Source organism: Natrix helvetica, assembly GCF_964273705.1.
Source record: "Natrix helvetica genome assembly, chromosome: 1".
Taxonomy (NCBI): domain Eukaryota; kingdom Metazoa; phylum Chordata; class Lepidosauria; order Squamata; family Natricidae; genus Natrix; species Natrix helvetica.
In genome coordinates, this window is record NC_138548.1 from 61309933 (window position 1) to 61329361 (window position 19429).

At 37.2% G+C, this 19429-nt stretch overlaps 1 protein-coding gene across 5 annotated transcripts in view; it reads right to left on the bottom strand.

Annotated features, from left to right (window-relative positions):
- AKAP6 (A-kinase anchoring protein 6) overlaps positions 1-19429 on the bottom strand; it is a 294028-nt gene that overhangs the window by 26036 nt on the left and 248563 nt on the right. For 4 of the 5 annotated variants that reach the window (XM_081971195.1, XM_081971193.1, XM_081971194.1 and 1 more), the window contains 2 exons: positions 17514-17738; positions 2115-2330 (listed from right to left, as the gene is read on the bottom strand). In XM_081971195.1, coding sequence (XP_081827321.1) covers positions 2115-2330; positions 17514-17738 — 441 coding nt within the window. The remainder of the gene's footprint in view (positions 1-2114; positions 2331-17513; positions 17739-19429) is intronic. The other variant, XM_081971196.1, reaches the window with a different exon arrangement.

Here is a 19429-nt window from a genome sequence, read left to right on the forward strand (position 1 = left end):
AGTGCTTGTATACTCATTCTACCTCACCTCCCCATCAATTCCTATCCAAATAAAGTCACAAGACTACTTCATTCCTGCTGCAGACACAGCACTCACCTTTAATTAACACGTATCCACTTATTTAGAGGTACTGCAGTACCTCCAAGCAATTGCCTGCCTGAAAAAAGAGAAAACTGGTTCCCATCAGCAGCACTCTTGTGTGTTCAGCAGCCTGCCAGCTTTTCCATGGCTGCTCCTTGCCTCTGCTTGTGGCAGAAGAGAACAGGACCTTCTAGAAGGTGAAATTGAAATGGAAGCACAATGCAAAAGAACAACTCACTGCTGGTTACAGGTATTTTAAGTGAAACAAGAGAAAAAGAAAACAATCACCTTCCCTGCTCCCGGCCATATGTCATATATTCACCAGCTACATTGTATGAGAACATAGGAAGTCAGGCAGAAATGGTTTGCTGCAGGGTTAGCTGGAGTTGCCATACTTCAAGTGTGCTGTTCATGCAAAATCAAACGACTGTTGGGGGCAAAGGTGAATTCTGCAAAGACAGCAACTATACTGTATGTCTGCTTCTTTACAAATCACTTCTTCCACAGTGCATAATTAATCTGTGGAATTCGCTGCCACCAGTGAATTAACTTTAAATTTTAAAGCTAATTTTAAAAGCTTCAAATAACGATTGAATATATTTATGGTCTATCAATGGCTCAAACACATCTGGCTTCCAAATTAATGGCAGGAGAACAAAGATGGTTGAGGCTAGAAAAGCATCTCATTGCCCACTCTGAGAAACAAAATGGACGTTGATCCAGAACAAAGATGGATCTTGGCCTGATCCAGCAGAGCTATTCTTAAGTTCTGCTCTTTATTTTACAAATGTTTTGAGTTGCCTTAGGAATACTGGTGAAAAACCTGAAATTATTAAACCCAACAGGCCCTGTCAATCAATGACTAAAATCCAAGAAAATGGAAGGCAGTACTAATATTTGCCAAGGACGATATGACTGTTCTGCAGTACAGTGAGTTGGAACAGATTACACGTAAAACAATTCTGATACAGATAATTCTTGATTTACAACAATAGTTGGGCCCATAATTTCAGCTGTACGTTGTTGTGTTCATAATATGATAAATGAGAAGATTTGAAGTTCCAACCGTTTTTTTTTATTACAATAGCATTAAGCAATCACTGTAAACCAGGTGCATTTTCCCCAAGAATGTTTTTGCTGGAAACTGGAGGAAATGCTGGAAATCGGCAAAAAAGTCACAAATCTTGAACATCTGATGGTGGTATGCAGCAAATGGCAGTAAAAGTGAGCTGATTGCCAAGTGCCCAAAATGTGATCATTTGACAGTGGGGGTGCATGCAGCTTTGTAACTCTGAAAACAAGTCACAAGTAACTCTGGGTATGGTTCATAGTAACTTTGAACCATTGGTAAACAATCAGTCATAAGTCAAGAACTGTACCTATTAAGCCCAAACACAACATTAATGACCTCACATTTTCCTTGCTCTATGATTTTATTAGTGATGAACGTGGCAATGGTGCTATAGCAGAAGAAAAAACACGAAGTACTTAGATATGAACTAGCGGTCACTGGCAAGTAAATGATACATACCCAAAACACTTTATGAACTGCAAAAACCAGTTCCATAGACTTGCATAATATAATAATGCCCCCGCCCCATTCCTTATCACAGTGCTAAATGAAAATTATCCTTAAAAATGCAATCCCAGATGCTAAAAGAATGTCTACACCTGATTTGCAAAAAAAAAAAAAAAAAAGGAAAAAAAAAGTTTGGACTGAATCTTAAGAAGGACTGATGTTATTTATCTACAATTAGTTTTTGTTCTCCAGAAATGATTTCATTCAGTACAGACATTACACAATGTAAAATACAGAATTGTATTCTTTAAAATAATTTCTGCCCAACCCATTAAATCAGTTGATTCCATCTGCTGCATGTGGAAATTAAGATGTGACTTATAAGAAATTATTTGGCTCCTATTGTACCTGGCTATAGCATAGTTTTTTTAAAAAAGGTTGAGACAATGCAACAATAAGTCCAATGGGAATGGATGGGAAGGGAGGGGGGGTAAGTCAGACAGATATCACTTACTGGGTGCTTTGCCAACTTCTTCTGCAATCTAGTTTGCCACTGGACTGCTTGCATGATGATAGCTTCCCACCTTCTTTCAAGATTTACAATTATCAGCTGCATCGACTGATGGTCCGCACTCAGATTACAGGTATCCTGATCATCAAGGAGGTGTTGGCACAAGCGTAACACTGAGCCTACCCCTCGACGCCTCTGCTTGATTTCACAGCACAGAGACTGTGGACAGAAGAAGGGTCAATGTCAGTATACCATTATTGATTTTAATGGATTTTATGGTCACCTTTTTATGTTTTGCATTTTGTCTTGGTTGTTGTTAAGCCACCTTGAGCTCCTGTATAAATAGAAAGGTGGGCTATAAAGCAAACGCATATGTTACATGTATAACCACATAGCAGGTAGTCCTCGACTTACAACAGTTCATTTAGTGACCATTCAAAGTTACAACGGCACTGAAAAAGGCGACTTACGACCATTTTTAAATCACTTATGACCGTTGCAACATCCCCATGATCACTTGATAAAAATTCAAATACTTGGCAATTGACTCATATTTATGACACTTACTGTGTCCTGTGGGTCAGGTGATCACTTTTCATGACCTTCTAACAAGCAAAGTCAAATGGGGAAGTCAGATTCACTTAACAACCATGTTACTAGCTAAGCAATCACAGTGATTCCTTTAGCAACCATGGCGTGAAAAGTTGTAAAGTGGGACAAAACTCACTTTTAGCAAAGGTCTCACTTAGCAACAGAAATTTGGGGCTCCATTTTGGTTATAAGTCGAGGACTACCTGCACACTGTACATATACATTGCAAGAATTATTTGTAGATTGCAGCAGGTCTTGAGTGAACAACAGTCAGATCAAAATGCAAATATGTTCCTGTAAAGCTGGATAGCTAATTTTGAAAATAATATATCAGCAATGTGCCCCTTCTTTGTTCAAACGTATTAGAAGTCATGTTGTTGGTGTCATAGACTTAAGTTGTTTATATTCACTTTTTAAAAAAATGTTCCCTAATTAAAAGTTCCCCTTTATAGAATGCCCCACCACCAGAAATAAGATCTGTATTCCTGATTTTTTAGCAAGCTGTTAAAAGCTTGGCTTTTCTAAGGATCTTCAGGATGATGGAGTTAAGTCTGAATTTAATCATAGCATGTATAAGGGCACTATCAGTACTGATGTAATGTACTGATTGTTTGACAGATGGTTTATACCAGTGGTGAAATTCACATTTTTTTACTACCGGTTCTGTGGGCATGGCTTGGTGGGCATGGTGTGGCTTGGAGGGCGTGGTGGGTGAGGCAGGGAAGAATACTGCAAAATCTCTATTCCCACACCATTCTGGGGCCAGCCAGAGGTGGCATTTTCCGGTTCTCCAAACTACTCAAAATTTCCATTACTGGTTCTACAAACTACTCAACATTTCTGCTACCGGTTCTCCAGAACCTGTCAGAACCTGCTGGATTTCACCCCTGGTTCATTGTATCTAGAGATATACACATCATGTATTGATATTTTTGATTATTTTATTTATTACTGATTCTCTGCTCTAAACTACTTAAAGAGTTTGAAGGAATGTAGCAGCGTAAGGGCCTGGAAACACACGTATATGAGTCGCCTTTAGAGAGCTGCTAGCATACAAGTTTGATCAGTAAATAATGCTGTATGAATTACTTTACATTGTTGGATATAATCTTATGTCCAGACTTGGCTATTATAATTTGACCTATGTGGGGCTCCCCTTGGTTCTAATCCTATATTTAGCATAGAACTGAGAAGAACATATGTATCCCTTTGTAAAAAGCAATACAGTGGGCAACATCCAGGTAAAAACCAAATGTCTTTAAACTTCTGTGTGGCTTGGGTCCAGACAACCTGAGAGAATATATGGGGTCCATAAGACAGCCCCCTACCAATTCAGTCTTCGAGATCATCTGAAAAGATTTGTCTACAATTGTCATGCTGTATCTCATAGCATATCATTATGAAGCCTTTTTTCTGTGGGCGCGCCACTTTGTAATAATAAACTGGTAGCCTAATCTTTTTATTTTCCTTTTTTAAAAAAAAGCCATGCAAAGAACCTGCTAAAAGAGCTTCTCAACTGGTGATTTTAATTGTTTTAATATTTCAGGTACTTTAATTTCATCTCTTATTGTAAACTGCAGAGAGATTCACTGGGCCTTTGGTATGCTAACCAACAATGATTATGTATTGGAGACTCATTCTATCGTTTTGGAACCAGAAACTGAAGCTATATTTACTGAATATTCTCCAATATAAATCGACCACTATCAAAGACCTTTAAGTAGAGATTTCCAAGTAAATAGATACAGAAGTTCTGATTCTGTATATTGGACTTCACACAAACCACAACAATCTTGAATATTTTTACTCTCCAGAAAATCACTTCCATATTCAGTTATTAACTAACAGCAGAAGCTTCACAGACTCAACATAGTTGGATAATGTATTTTTATTACAAAGAACTATAAATGCAGATCTGCCTGTTACAAAATCCAGGACTTGATATCGAATAGAGAGATACATATATGTATGTGTATACATCAATTTAACAACCCATTAAAGGGGATAGGATGTCCATTAAATCTGAATGACCATAAATTATGGTTGTGCTTTATTGCATTAATTTATGTCATTTGCATTATTACATAGTTGTTGTCAATAATGTTATTTCCTGGAAGACCTCTATTTAACAGACAAATATTCATTTAATAGATGTTAAATGGTGTGACAACTGAATGAAAAAAATGTCCATTGCATCAGAGCAAAGGCCCATTAAGCTGTGATTTCACTGTAACATACCTCAGCCCAGGCTTTAAATCCTAGGCCATTTCCTCTGTTCTCTTGAGTCAACAGTCTTTTGACATTTCTTTTCCTTGTCATGAGTATTAGATATATCCACTGCACATTTACTTAACAATTCCGTGTGGTCTCAATTCCCTCATTGCACTTACAACTTCATAAACTTATTTATTCATGAGGTTCCTAAGCTGCTCCAATTACCCTGTTTCCCTGAAAATAAGACCTCCCTGGATAATAAGCCCAAATGGGCTTTTGAGTGCATGTACTAAAATAAGCCCTCCACCGAAAATAAGCCTTCCATGAAAATATTGCAACACAGCAGCAGCCATGAGGTGACCACGTTCTCTGCCTCCTGCACCTCAAAAATAATAAGACCTCCCCAAAAATAAGCCCACGTGCTTATTTCGGGGGTCAAAAGAGGAAACACGGTAGTTATGATGGGCATAATAACTTATATCAGTGATGGCGAACCTATGGCACGTGTGCCACAAGTGGCACACGGAGCCATTTGTCAGGGCACGCAAGGTGCTGCCCTGTCAGCTGGCCAGCGCGCATGCCCGCACTGGCCAGCTGAGTTCACCTTTTTAAAAGCTATTTTTCGCCTTTCCCAGGCTCCAGAGGCTTTATAGGAGCCTGGGGAGGGCAAAAAGAGCCTCCCCCACCCCATTGACTTCCGGGTTGCTCGGAGGGTCATTTTAAGCATTCCGAAGGCTTCAGGGACCCCCGGAGGGCCTCTGGGGGGGCAGGGGAGGCTCTTTTCGCCCTCCCCAGGCTCCTATAAAGCCTCTGGAGCCTGGGGAGGGCAAAAAAAGCATGTAAAAATTGGGGGGGGTCATACGTTGTGCATGCATGCGCGCTGTGGGGTTGCGTGTTGCAATATGGGTGTGGCACACCCGCACACGACCCCCCTGTGCTCCCCCCACTTGTGGCACGCGAGCCAAAAAAGGTTTGCCATCGCTGACTTATATCATTGAATATAGGATGTGTGTCTGTCTCTCTCTCTGTGTGCATGAATGCATAAGCCTCTATCAAGTAGGACCCTTTCTTCAGACCCAAGGCTGAACTGAATTGTTGGGTATGTCAGCTTCAGGCAGGTTTAGTCATGTTCTTTCCTCTTGAAAGTGACAAGAAGGAAAATTTTAAATCACAAATGGCCAGAGGAGAAAATTCTCTCACCCATCACACCCTACCCCACTGTTTATGGGGGCGGATGTAAACAAAACAATGTGCTATTTTACTTTTTCCTCCTAGGAAGGATCACCTTGTCACTAGTAAGTGAACACACACACACACACACACACACACACACACTATTTATAGATGGCTACAAAGTATAAAGGTCACAATGTCAGTGAAAGAATGACTTATTAGGAATACATAAAACTACAAAGCATGAAGATGCCAGTTTTTGAAATACACATCTTTTCCTTGGGCTGGATGGTAAAGGAAAATAGGTAGCAAAAAATCTAGTCATTCTGCCCATGAATACTAGCAGTTTATAATTATAAAATTATTTTACTACTTCTGTGAACACTTTTATAATGGGCCGACATAATTTTTGATACCTGCATATTTAGCTTTAATATTTGTATTTTGTATTTCATTTATTGAAATATGTAATGGAAAGATCTAGAATGCAGAGATAATTCATACTAAGGATGTTTTCCCTTTACTTTTGTTCTGTTGTAATGCTTCATATTTTGTTTGGTCCATTCCACATCACTCATTGTATATGTGAAGACTTACAATCAACATTATACAATATTTTTAACACTTTTGAAGAAGGACAAAGGTATATTCTTCAGCTCTGGATTAAGTTCAGTATTTAGTTTACAGTGATGTTCTGCATACTTTTACCATGTTATAATATATTATTCACATTAAGGCCCTTATCGAGCAATTTAAATGTATAAAATGACAACATTTACCAAACGTACAATCCATTTGATACGTGGAAAGTATACTGGTAGTCCTTGAATTAAGCCCACAATTTATATCATAAATCATGATACTTGTAAAATGGGTCACCAGGATGACCAGACTCAATTTTATGATATTTTTTGCAGTGATTGTTAAGCAAACACAGCAGTCATTAAGCAAATCCATTGTTCGCTGTAGGATGGTTTTTGCTAGGAACAACAAGTACAGTAAATGCCAGTTTTTGGCAGAAATGTCATAAATCGTAGTCACATGACCATGGGAGAGACTGCAAACAACCATAAATATGGACACGCTGCTGAGTGCCCAAAATGTGGTCGTGTGACTATGGGGGGGATGTGGAAGATCTGGGACTATGTAACTTTTTCGTGATCCATCATAATCATAAGTTGAGGAGTAGATATTGTCCTCAACCTACAACCACAGTTGAGCCCAAAAACTCTGTTGCTAAGCAAGACAGTTGTTAAGTGAATTTGTCCCATTTTATGTCCTGTCTTGGAACAGTTGTTAAGTGAATCATTGCAGTTGTTAAGTTAGTAATATGGTTGTTAAGTGAATCTGGTTTTCCCATTGACTTTGCTTATCAGAAGGTGATGACCCCAGGACACTGCAGAGGTCATAAATAAGAGCCAGCTACCAAGCAGCCAAATTCTGATGACCCACAGGGATGCTGCAACGGTTGTAAGTGTGAAAAATGGTTATAAGTCACTTTTTGCAGTGCCGTTGTAACTATGAATGGTCACTAAATGAACTACCTGTATCTATAATCCTTTGATGAACCTCAATTATTGAATCAAGACATTGATAATAATTTTTAATTAGATTTTTAAAATCTTTCTGAATAATATGAAAGACATTCTTAAACTGAAAAGTCTTCATCAGAACTATGATTGCATTTATATTGCTGAATTATTAATCAGTAGCCTCTTTAATAATTGTCCTATTTCTATTTATTTTATTGATTTATTATTACATTTGCTGCCTGTCTCTTTGTGGGACTATTCTGGGTGGTTTACAATGGTAAAATGTAAAATTATTTAAAAAAATGTAACTTTAACAACAGTGAAACAATGAAACAATAAAATAAATAATGAAAATAGAGCAATATGAATTAAAAGATGGGTGGGAGGAAACAGTATGTGCAGTGGAGAAATGGGGTCAGGTATTAGTCCAATAGCCACCTCCATTGTGTTACTCTCCCATTAGGTCCCCAGGCCAACTGGCAGGCCCAAGTCTTCAGACTCTCATGGAAGGACAGGAGGTGGGGGTAGACTTCATCCCAGAGAGCAGATGCTATGGCACAGAAGGCTCTTCTTTTGGATCCTGCCAGCCAGGGATCCTTGATTGACAGGATCCACAGCAGGCCTCCTCTTCTGGCATGAGTGGAAAAGGCCTGTCCTAGTAGAACAAGCTGTTTCATAAATAATAAGGTCCCATGCCTCGATGGGCTTTAAAGATCATAACCAACTCCTTGAACTGCACCCAGAGGCAAACAAGCAACCAGTTCAGCTCATGGAGCAACAGTGTAACATGGGCCGTTGTAGGAGCACTACAGATTGTTCACACTGCTGCACCTTGCAGAAGCTGAAGCTTCCAGATGCATTTCAGGGATAGCCCCATGTAGAACATATTGAATAGATGAGAAATGACTAGGGCTTGAGTGACTGAACACAGGGAGTCCTGTGTCAGAAAAGACCATAGCTGGTGCATAAACCAAAGTTGCGCAAAGGCTCTCTCAGTCATGCCCACCTCTTAGTCATCTAACAGGAGTTGTGAGTCCAGAAGAATCTCTAAGTTGCAAATTGGGTTTGAAGCGGGTAGTGTAACTTGTCCAGAATTAAAGAAGTTAAAGATCCAGATCTTGATGTTCCAAGCACCCAATGCTACTCAGTCTTGATAGGGTTCACCCTAGCCTATCCAAGCTCCCGCAGCCTCCAGGCACCATGAAAGGGTAGCAACAGCATCACTCAGGTCACCAGATATGGAGTTGTAAAATTGAGTATCTTCAGCATACTGATGATGCCTCAACACATGCCGATGGATGATCTCATCCATGAGCTTCATGCAGATGTCCATGATTTGTACATATTCCCTCCATATTTACTTTCCTGGGGTTTATTATTATGACAACATTTACTTGAAGGGCAAATGTAGTTTTAAAACAGATACATAAGCTCTGCCAGCTTTGCAATTTACATGATTAATTTATACAACAGCAACCTAAACACTGCTTGCAATAGTGCCGTTCTGGTCATGAATCCACTTCCACATTTGCAAGGCTTTCCTCTTGCACATGATCTTATTTAACACAATACACTAAATGCTGCTAAGGTTTCTCTGAAACCAGATTCCCATGATATACAAAACTTCTTACAATATGAGGAGAGATGGAGTATTCATCCAAATATTGACTTCAGCTAATCAATACTCTTCACAGTCAACTTTTATTGTCTCTCCAGAGATAGTCAATGAAGAAGGAGAGCTACTTATAGATTATCAGTGCTGAGAGTACTTCTAAATAGATCCTAATGTTCTATAAATGATATATCTATCACAACCCTTAGAGAAAATTCTCAAAATCTTACCCTGGAAGCATACTTAGTATTAGTCATATCTGGATGTTAGAGTTCATTGCTAAACAAGAAAATCTGCATGTAAATTCTACTTGTGCTTGCTTGAAAATGAGTGGAATTTTTGCAGGAGTGGGGATCATGATTATGCTGTTGCAGAGCTAAAAGTCTGTAGAGATTCTCAGTCATCCAGGTCATGGTTAGCCTGGCTAGGTCGCTCAGTGGCTAAGATGCTGAGCTTGTTGATCGGAAAGGTTGGAGGTTCGAATCCCTATATAGGCCAGTGGTTGGACTAGATGACCTCCATGGTCCCTTCCAACTCTGTTACTGTTAATGATTGTCCCAAAGGTGTTTTTTCCAGAGGCAACTGAACTGTCTTGTTTTTTTCTTTTGAAGACATTTCGCTTCTCATCCAAGAAGCTTCTTCAGCTATTGGGAAGCTGAAAAACCATTTTCCTGTTGGGTCTGAATTCCGCTAAGGAAACAGGAACTGAAGTCAGCATGTCCAGAACCAGAAGTAGGTAGGGATATTAATTTCTGATATCTTCTTCCCTTCTCTTGTGGAAGAGGCAGTTCTTATCAAAGGCAGGAAATTTGAAGTGAGGCCATTATTTAAGGTCTCACATTAGATTAGGGGTTATGCAAACATGGCTTTGGATGCAAAAAAACCCCCTCCCTGGCTTTAGTCTGATGAAGTGTCATAGGAAAATGATCACAAAAAAGCACATAGTCCTAAGCATGTATACTCAGAAATAAATCTTATGATTCAATAGGATTTATGGCCACATAAGTATGGATAGAATTACAGCCTTAAAGTAATTTATGGCCTTTTACTTGTTTGTGCCCTGTGCTATTTCTAAAATCTGTTAGAAAGGAGATGGATTAGGGCAGTTTAATAGCCAGGTTACATTAAACATATGCACAGTGTAGAGAGTTCTTTCATCGGTATTTTTATATTTGTTATAAACAGGCATCTTTGCCCACGTTAGCTGAAATTGTTATTAGCAGTATTCATTTTTAGCTATATTTTGATTTATCCTATGATGATTTCTTTAATTTACCAATTAGCTACCTATACTTCCTAAACAAAACACATTGGGATTTTTTTAAAAAAACCCAGCTCATTATAAGTAATCTGCCAAAACAAAAATAAAGCAAACGTCACATCCTTGAAGTGAGTTATGACGCCACATTTTAAAAGAAAATGTTGGCAAATAGGGTTTTTGAACTGATTTCAAGGATAAAATAACACCTACCAAAAAAACATGCTTGATTACTAATAGTGAGACCTAATCTACAGTACACTAAAATTAACTATTCTATAACCATGCAATAGACCACAAGAAACAGCCACTGAAAAATGACATGATTAAATAGTATAACATACAATCATTTGCTTTCAATTATATCAATGTGTCTTTTTTTTGTCCCAGGAGTCAGGCAGAAATATTGTTTTTTAAAAGCCTCTATTAAATTGGGCACCAATAATAAAAGATGAGTGTCCTAATAAGCTCATTTGCATAGTATATATCACATACTACAAAACTATTCTGTCCAAACAGCTTTGCTCATAGATTTGTCTCCTGATTGCCATCCATCTTGCCAATATTGCAACATATTTCTCTAAAAGCATGCTGTTGTTTTCATAGCTGTCCCTGGAAATCTGTTGTAGAATTTCCCTTATTAATCTGTTTGAAATTCTTCATTGTAATTACAGGGGAGAAAGTTTGGTTATAATATGCTTGCTGTCAGTTTTTATTAGGATGATGGTTGAAGGAAAATCTCAGAATGACATTTTGGAAACACTGCCTAATTGCAAGTTAGGAACAAGGAATGACAGTTTAAAAGACATCACAAGTTCTTTTTTTTTCTAAAAGTGAACTGAATTTTTTTTTCTATTTAAGAAACATACCTTTTATACTATTATCCACCAAATTGTTCCAATGAAAATCTCCCTTGCCAAGATTCTTTTGTAAGAGTACAAGATCTCACTGACAAGTTTTGAAATGGCATGTGACATTTAATATTAAAAATATCCACATTTGTAATCAAGGCCTTATTTTTCTTTCTTGGCCCATTCACAGGTGAAAAAATGCAAATGCTATCTATGTAAAATGCTACATTTTAACAAAAAATGTATTTTAAATATCCTTGATTATTTAAGAATTACTGATGACTCATTGCTATTTAAGTTAAATAATTTAATCCTGTCAAATTATAGGCTTTGAAATATAAGCATATAAGTACACTGTAAAATACTTTAAATTACTAAAAAGCAATTAAATTCCTTCTACCATTAGCCAATAAATAGCATCTATATTTATGCCAGGTAATCTCTAAAAATATATCATATAGACAGAGATGTCCTGAATGACTAACCAAACACGATTTTTAAAAACATTTCTCCATGTTACATCTTATGCTAAGTTAAGTAAATTTTTAAACTGTTCTTACTTTTTAAACTGTTCTTATTTAAAGAATATTCTTTATTGTGATGATATTTATGCTACACAGCATGGGAGGATCTAACGCTAGTGCTATGCTAATGTGCTGATATTTAGTACATGTTCCTATGTTATTAGTAGCCCACTATAGTACTCTGGGGAAAAAAATCTATTAAAATTCTAATCATATGACTTAATATGAAGATTAAGTTATTCTGAAAGAAAATTCTAATAGATACAAATTCTGTATATTATTACTGAAGTGTTGGCAGCTATCACGATGTCCCACTAGAATGAAAATATAATTTTATCAATCTATTAAAACATAAATCTACTTAACAAGTATAGCAATCAGCCATATTATTAACATTAAATATATTGAAGTGGTAGACAGCTGCTATCTTTTAGGATTGAGTACCAACAACAGCCAGTTTGGTCTAATAGTCAGGCACCTGTTTAGAAACTGGATGACTGTCTAGTCCTGCCTTAGTCATGAAAAACCAAATGGGTGATCAACTTGGGTCATTCTCTCTCTCTCTCTCTCTGCCTAACTCTCCTCACAAGGTTGTTGTTGTGGGAAAACAAGAAAGAGGAAAGAGTATTAGGTATGCTGATTACCTTGAGTTATTTTAGCCTGTAATCAAGAAATATGCTGCATAACTAGCACTTAGCAGGATAATAATGAAGAAAAAGATATTCAGATGCCACGACATGTCCATACTTAAAAGTTCTGAATTGTGCAAGGAATGGTTTTCCTCGTGACATGCTCTTGAAGCAAAAATTGAGTGAAGAATCAGGACAAAAATCATACTTATATATGTGGTGTTGAAGAACACTCCTAAAGATACCATGGATACCCAAGAAAACGAAGAAGAAAAAAAGAATCACTGAACAAATAGATCCAAATATCCACTTGAGACTCAAAGGACCAAGTCTCAAATTATTATATTTTGGGAGCATTATGTGAAGTTCTCTTGAGATGATAACAATGCTAGGAAAGGAATGAAAGGTAAGAAGAAGAAGAGAATTATCAGCAAGGAGGAGGAACTTGATTACAGTATGTGATTACCTTTGGAGGATCAAAAGGGGCAAGAAAGGAGCAGATCTGTCTATATAATTGTTCATAGTGACACCAACCTGACAACACATAATCGGTCAATCAATCAATCACTCCTTAAAGTTTAAAGTATCATTTCTAAATCATGTCACATATTTCTGCTTAATCAGAATCTTAAACTATTTGTTTTGAGTGCTGGGGAAACGCACTTTAAGAACAATTATAACAGCTTACATTGCTTGCTATATAAAGTTTTTGTCCTGAATTTATAAATTGTTATTATATTTAAATATATTCTTTTATTATTTTGTGGTTTATTCTCAGTTATTTGTATTTTTTAGACTATAAGGATAGATAATCAGCTTATAAAAACCAGTATGCAATAATGCTTTTAAAACCGGACATTTGCTTTAAGGCAGGGGTGGGTTTCGGCAGTCAGTACTGCTGGTTCACTTGTGGCTGCGCCACGCACGCTTAATGCATGCCCCCCGTGCTTGATGCATGTCGTGCGTGCATGCACAGTGCAATAAAAATTGCTCTGCACATGCACAGAAGCAAAAAAAAAAAAAAAGATGGTGACTTCTATGGGGTCACTGGGAGAACCAGTTCGGGGGCATGACAGGCCTGGGTTGCTGCCGGTTCCAGTGAACCAGGCTGCCAAACCACTACCGGTTCGGTCAAACTGGTCTGAACCGGTAGGAACCCACCACTGCTTAAAGGTGATTCGTTTGTTGTCTTTGGGACTGTGTTAAATGTAAACTTTAAGTATAAGGGGAAAAAAATCAAGTTAATGGGCTCAGATGGTGTTTTTACCTATCCTTATAGACCATTCAAGGGGACTGAAAAGAGAAAGGAAAATTCTACAAAGTGAATAACTGGCAATATGCCAGATGATTAGAAAACAGCAAATGTTGTTCCTATCCTAATAAAAGGAAAGAAGAGAATACAAGACACATAGATCAATAATGTGATAGCCAACCATGGGTAGTTTCTTGCATGGTTATAAAGTGAAAGAAGGAATTTGAAAATAATATGGTCATTAGAGAAAATCAGCATTGGAGTGCTAGGTTAACTCTATTTCATTTTTTTTATTAGATAATTTCATTAGTAAATTGCAAGTATGCTTTATACATAATGCTTCTTGATATCAGCAAGATATTTAAATAAATAGTCTATGGCATTTTGATTAGTAAACTAGTTAAATGAAGGTTAAATAACAATGAAAATCCAATAGATACATGGATGCTTGAAAGACCTGGTCAAATAGTGTTCATGAATGATTCCTCATTAAATTGGGGGTAGGTGCTTGGACTTGTCTTTCTCTTGTAACTCCTCAACATTTTTATTAAATGAACAGGTAGAACAAAAGCTTACCAGTTCTATCCCCAATTAGCCACTATTTTAAAAGACAGATTTGAGAAATAAAATTAATGAAATGCAAGAGACATAAATGCAAAGCTAAAGATAGATAGCTATCTTGATAAGATCTTTGAAAAAGATCTTTTGATTTTTATTTATTTATTTTATTTCGTAAAGCATGAATTAGATGACAGATAAGTATAGACATGATTATGAATACATGAAATGAATACGATTACAAGGGAATATTAGGACAGGGATGGTAGGCATGCCGGTGCGTTTATGCATGCCCCTTAAAGATCTCTTAGGAATGGGGGGAAATCGACAGTAGACAGACTAAGGTTAAAGTTTTGGTGGTTTAGGGAAGAAACCACAGTGTCAGGTAGTGCATTCCAGGCATTAACAACTCTGTTTCTGAAGTCGTATTTTCTGCAATCAAATTTGGAGCGGTTTACCATAAGTTTGTATCTATTGTGAGCTCATGTGCTGTTGTGATTGAAACTGAAATATTCATTGGCAGGTAGACATTGTAGCAGATAATTTTATGTACTACGCTTAGGTTGGATCAAAGACTGCGAAATTCTAAATTGTTTAAGCCCAAAAATTTCAAGTCATGGTATACTAGTTGATGACAAATTAAACTCGAGTCTGCAAAAAAAGGGAAATGTCACTCAGTAGGGAGTGTAAACTAGAAATGAAGTTTTATAAAGAGAGATTTAAGGTACGGGCAACTTCAGACTTGAGAAGTCTGAAAGGACACATGGTAGCACTCTACAGGCAGGTTCTGAAGGAATGTTAGGAAACTCATCTTAGCAGTTAGAACAATTTGATTGTGAAACTAATTCCCCCAAGAAATAATGAATTCTCCTTCACTGGATGAACTCAAAAAAAGCCATGTATTTATTTTTTACAGTTATTTTTTAGATTTATATCCTGCTTTCCACCCTGGAGTGTATTGAGGCAGATATCTAGAGAAGTGATAAAAGTAATAGAATTAGATTTGCAGATAACTCTGTATACTTCCTCAATACCCAGGAATTTTTTTAGAGTGTATTTACCTGAAAGCATTTTCAAGTCTCCTGTGAGTGGAAATCCTTATAATTTTAACACTATAGTCATCCTCCTATTTAGACTTTTGAAAAGTTCTGCCACATTTACAGTACAGGTACTCCTCAACTTACAAGCATTAGTTGAGAAATTATTTGACGTCACAAGATTCTGAAAAAAGTGACTTTTTTCAGTTTAGCTATAGCACTTAGACTTACATACCACTTCACATTGCTCTACAGCCCTCTCCAAGGATTTATAGTGTCAGTATATTGCCCCCTGAAATCCTGATCCTCATTTTACCGACCCCGGAAGGATGGAAGGCTGAGTCAACCTTCAGAAGGTGAGGATTGAAACCCTGGCAGCAGAGTTAGCCTGCAATACCGCATTTTAACCACTGCACTACCATTGTAGCATCCCCACTGTCTGAACAAAATTCAAGTGCCTGGCAACCAATGTATATGGTGTTTGGCTTCCAACAAGCAAAGTCAATGGGGCAAGCCAAATTTACTCAACCACAGGATTCACTTAACAACTGCAGTGATTTGCTTAACAATCATGGCATAAATGGTTGTAAAATTGGTCATAACTCATTTAGCAACCACCTTGTTTAGCAATGGAAATTCTGGTCTCAATTGTATACGTCTAGTAAGTCAACTACCTGTATGCTGTCTTAACAAATAAATTAAGATGTTTAAAAGATTGAAGTGATATTTGCTCAACATGTTACATTACTACACAGTTCCAGCATCTTTAAATAATGATCAATTCCTGTTTTCAAATTTTATCTTTTTACAGAGCTAATACAATGCAAAATGAAAACCAAAATTAAAGAATTATATTTTTTACATAATAAATGTTTCTCTACAAATATTATAAATACTGTCTGTTAGAATATAATATGATAAACTATTCTGAAATCATGGTTCATATATCATGGATAAATCCATTATTGTTGTATTTTTTGCTAAATTTAATTCTAAGTTCTTGAAAATTTCCTAAAACTCTTATTGAAAACACATCCATTACATATTTTATAATGTTAAATACATCAGCTTTTATCTTGCATAAAGTGTCTTGTAGGAATTTGATTTGAAAACTTTCTTATTCTGGACATTAAATTTAATGAGACAAAGGGGGTAAACGATTGGACCTATAATATACCTCTGCAAAGAATGTGAGTGCTCACTGTAGCCAATGTATAATTTTCCTCTATAATCTGATTGTTTAATTTTGAAAGTAATAATATATGAAACACGTCTTAATTACTAATGAGCTGAATAACAATCTGATTAACACAGGATTTGATCAACAGGTATTTTTGCCACTTGATTACTTTGAGGATAAAATGAAAAGTCTTTATGGCCTGATCTGCTGCCATATCATAAAACTCACTCCTTTAGTCACTCTGCCCAGCAGCACTCATCTACTATAAGACAAGATGAGGCAAAATGGGACAAAATGGCACAATGTTGCATTTTCCCTTTAAAAAAATCGATTTCTGCGTGCACCCAAAATCAAGTATAATCCTCCCATATGTGCTCGATTACAACTCCTGTTATGCTTTTACATTGGTTTTATGATGTAGATAAAACAATACAATTATTATGATATAGTCTGCTGTTGGAATTGCTATCCTTGATCAATATTTGTGTTGATTAACAAGGCTCAATCTGCGCCAGAGTATTGCCTAGTGGGTAGCTAATAACACATCTTAACCTATGCAGCAAAGATCCTGGTTCACTTCTATCAATTGGTCACAGGACTGTACTAACACAAAACGAGCTGCATGCTTTCCCCTTTTTCTCTTATGTATGCTAAACTTATGCAAGAGTAATTTACTACTAAAAATCACACAATGAGTCTTCATTAAGCTGGATGGAGTGTTCATTCAATACTGAATGCGATGAGACAGTTATAAGGAGTCAGGATATAAGACTCAAATTATTTTGGCCCTTGCAAATGTTTTGAACACAAAGATTTATTTTTAAAATTAAGTTCTGTTACAGAAAAGGCAATGTCTTCATATAAATGTGCAGAAATTATATGTTCACGCTTGAATATGCAGGTAACAGTATATAGTACTAAACATATATGCATTTCATATTTTATATTGCTCCAAAAATCAACCCAATTTGCATCAATGCTTTTTTATTACCTTAAAGTACTGCAGTTGCTTCTCCGCATTCATTGTTCCTTCATTTTCTTGCCTCAGACAGGAATTGAAGATAAAAAGCTCAGTATCTCTTAGCCATCCTTTCAGTTCTTTGATTCTGACCTCCAGCTGCCTTACTAGGTTGCCACTTTCAGGGGAAAGCAAGTCACGTGTTCCTAACCCGCTGTGCCCCACCAATGAGTCTTGAATCTTTTCTTGTAGAGTTTTCTAATGCAACAGAGAAAGAAAACATAGGTTAACCTAAGGTTCTAAAGTAAGTATATCTAACAGCTAACCACTGATTAGAAAGCAACTAAATTAGTTGCTCTAACTCCTGATTTATCGTCTGCATGTTTTTTTTAAAAAGAATATTCTATTGAATTTAGCATGGCAAATATGGTAAATAGATACAGAACAGCTTTTAGTGTTTTTAGTATATTTCTAATAGAGTTATCAAAATACTGTCTGAGCCCATATAGATGGATTGAATTGTTTTTTGGGGTGAACAATTCTCAAAGAAGTTTGGTCATCAATGGAAGCTTATGGGTATAATATTCTGATTGTGTTATAGGATACCTACTACAGATATACAGTCAAATGTTCAGTGGAGGGATTCAGCCAGTTTGCACCACTTCAGGAGAACTGGTTGTTAACTTTCTGATCAGTTTGGTGAATTGGTTGTTGGAAGAAATCATTAGGGAAGACAACTGGTTGTTAAATTATCTGAGTCCCACCACTACAATGTGTTATACACAGCTGAAACATAGATGTTAAGTTATGATTTGAAGTTGCCACAATGCTGGACTTATATAATTTGCTGAATCCATGTCTTATCACAGAGGTTTGATTCTCACAAAAGCCAAAAGCAAACAATGATGGCTTAGTTGATGCAAAATCTTGTAATCTCAATTCATCTCAGTGCCGTTTTCTTTCCTATAGAAGATTTTTACCAAATCAGTAAAAACCAAAAAGCTGCAAATAGACCTATGACTGAGAACCTACTTTTCTATTCAATAGTATTACAATTAGTTATATTTTTGTTTAGACATTTCTGTGGAGGTTCTAGATATACCTTGAATGGGGTGAAATAATAGCAAAAAATAGCTAGAAGACCTGTGGCAAGAAATTCAAGAGAAGGAAGTATCTCCCTACCCAAAGAAAAACTCCTTCTGCTGCAATATTTTGTATCTGAATCGTTATTTTCTTAAGTTTATGGTATGTGTAATAAGACATTCGAAATGATATAATGAGAAAATCAATTACTTTGCTCAGGGGATTATCATATAAATTAATTACAATCAAAGTACACAACAATGGTGCTCTCCATATGCTTTTTGGAATATAGCTCCCAAGGTTCCAAAAATATTATCTAGTCTTTCTGGAGTTATGGTTTAAATCAACTAGATGGATCTAGATCATGGGTCGTCAACCTGGTCCCTACCGCCCACTAGTGGGCGTTTTGGGATTCCAGGTGGGCGGTGGGGATTTCGGAGGTTAAAACCTCCTTTTGAACTAATGCGCGTGAGAAGCGCCGTCCCATCGCCAGGGAAACAGTGAGGTGAATCACATGGTTGCTCAGATCACACGGGCGCAGCCCGAGAAGACATTTCTGAGAAGAGAAACTTCTCCGGTCGGGCTGCGCCCGTGTGATCTGAGCAACCACGTGATTCACCTCACTCACTGTTTCCCTGGCGATGGGACGGCGCTTGCCTGCGCTTCACCAGCTCAGGCGCGACCGGAGAAGTTTCCTCAGCTCCTCACCGCTCCACTGAAGACATTTCTGAGAAGAGAAACTTCTCTGGTCGCGCCTGAGCTGGTGAAGTGCTAGAAAGGGGGGGGGGGAAGGAGCAGAAAAGACAAAAAGGAGAATGAAAGGGGGAAAGAGGAGGTGGGGGATAGTGGAATCCTTGCTGCTTTCT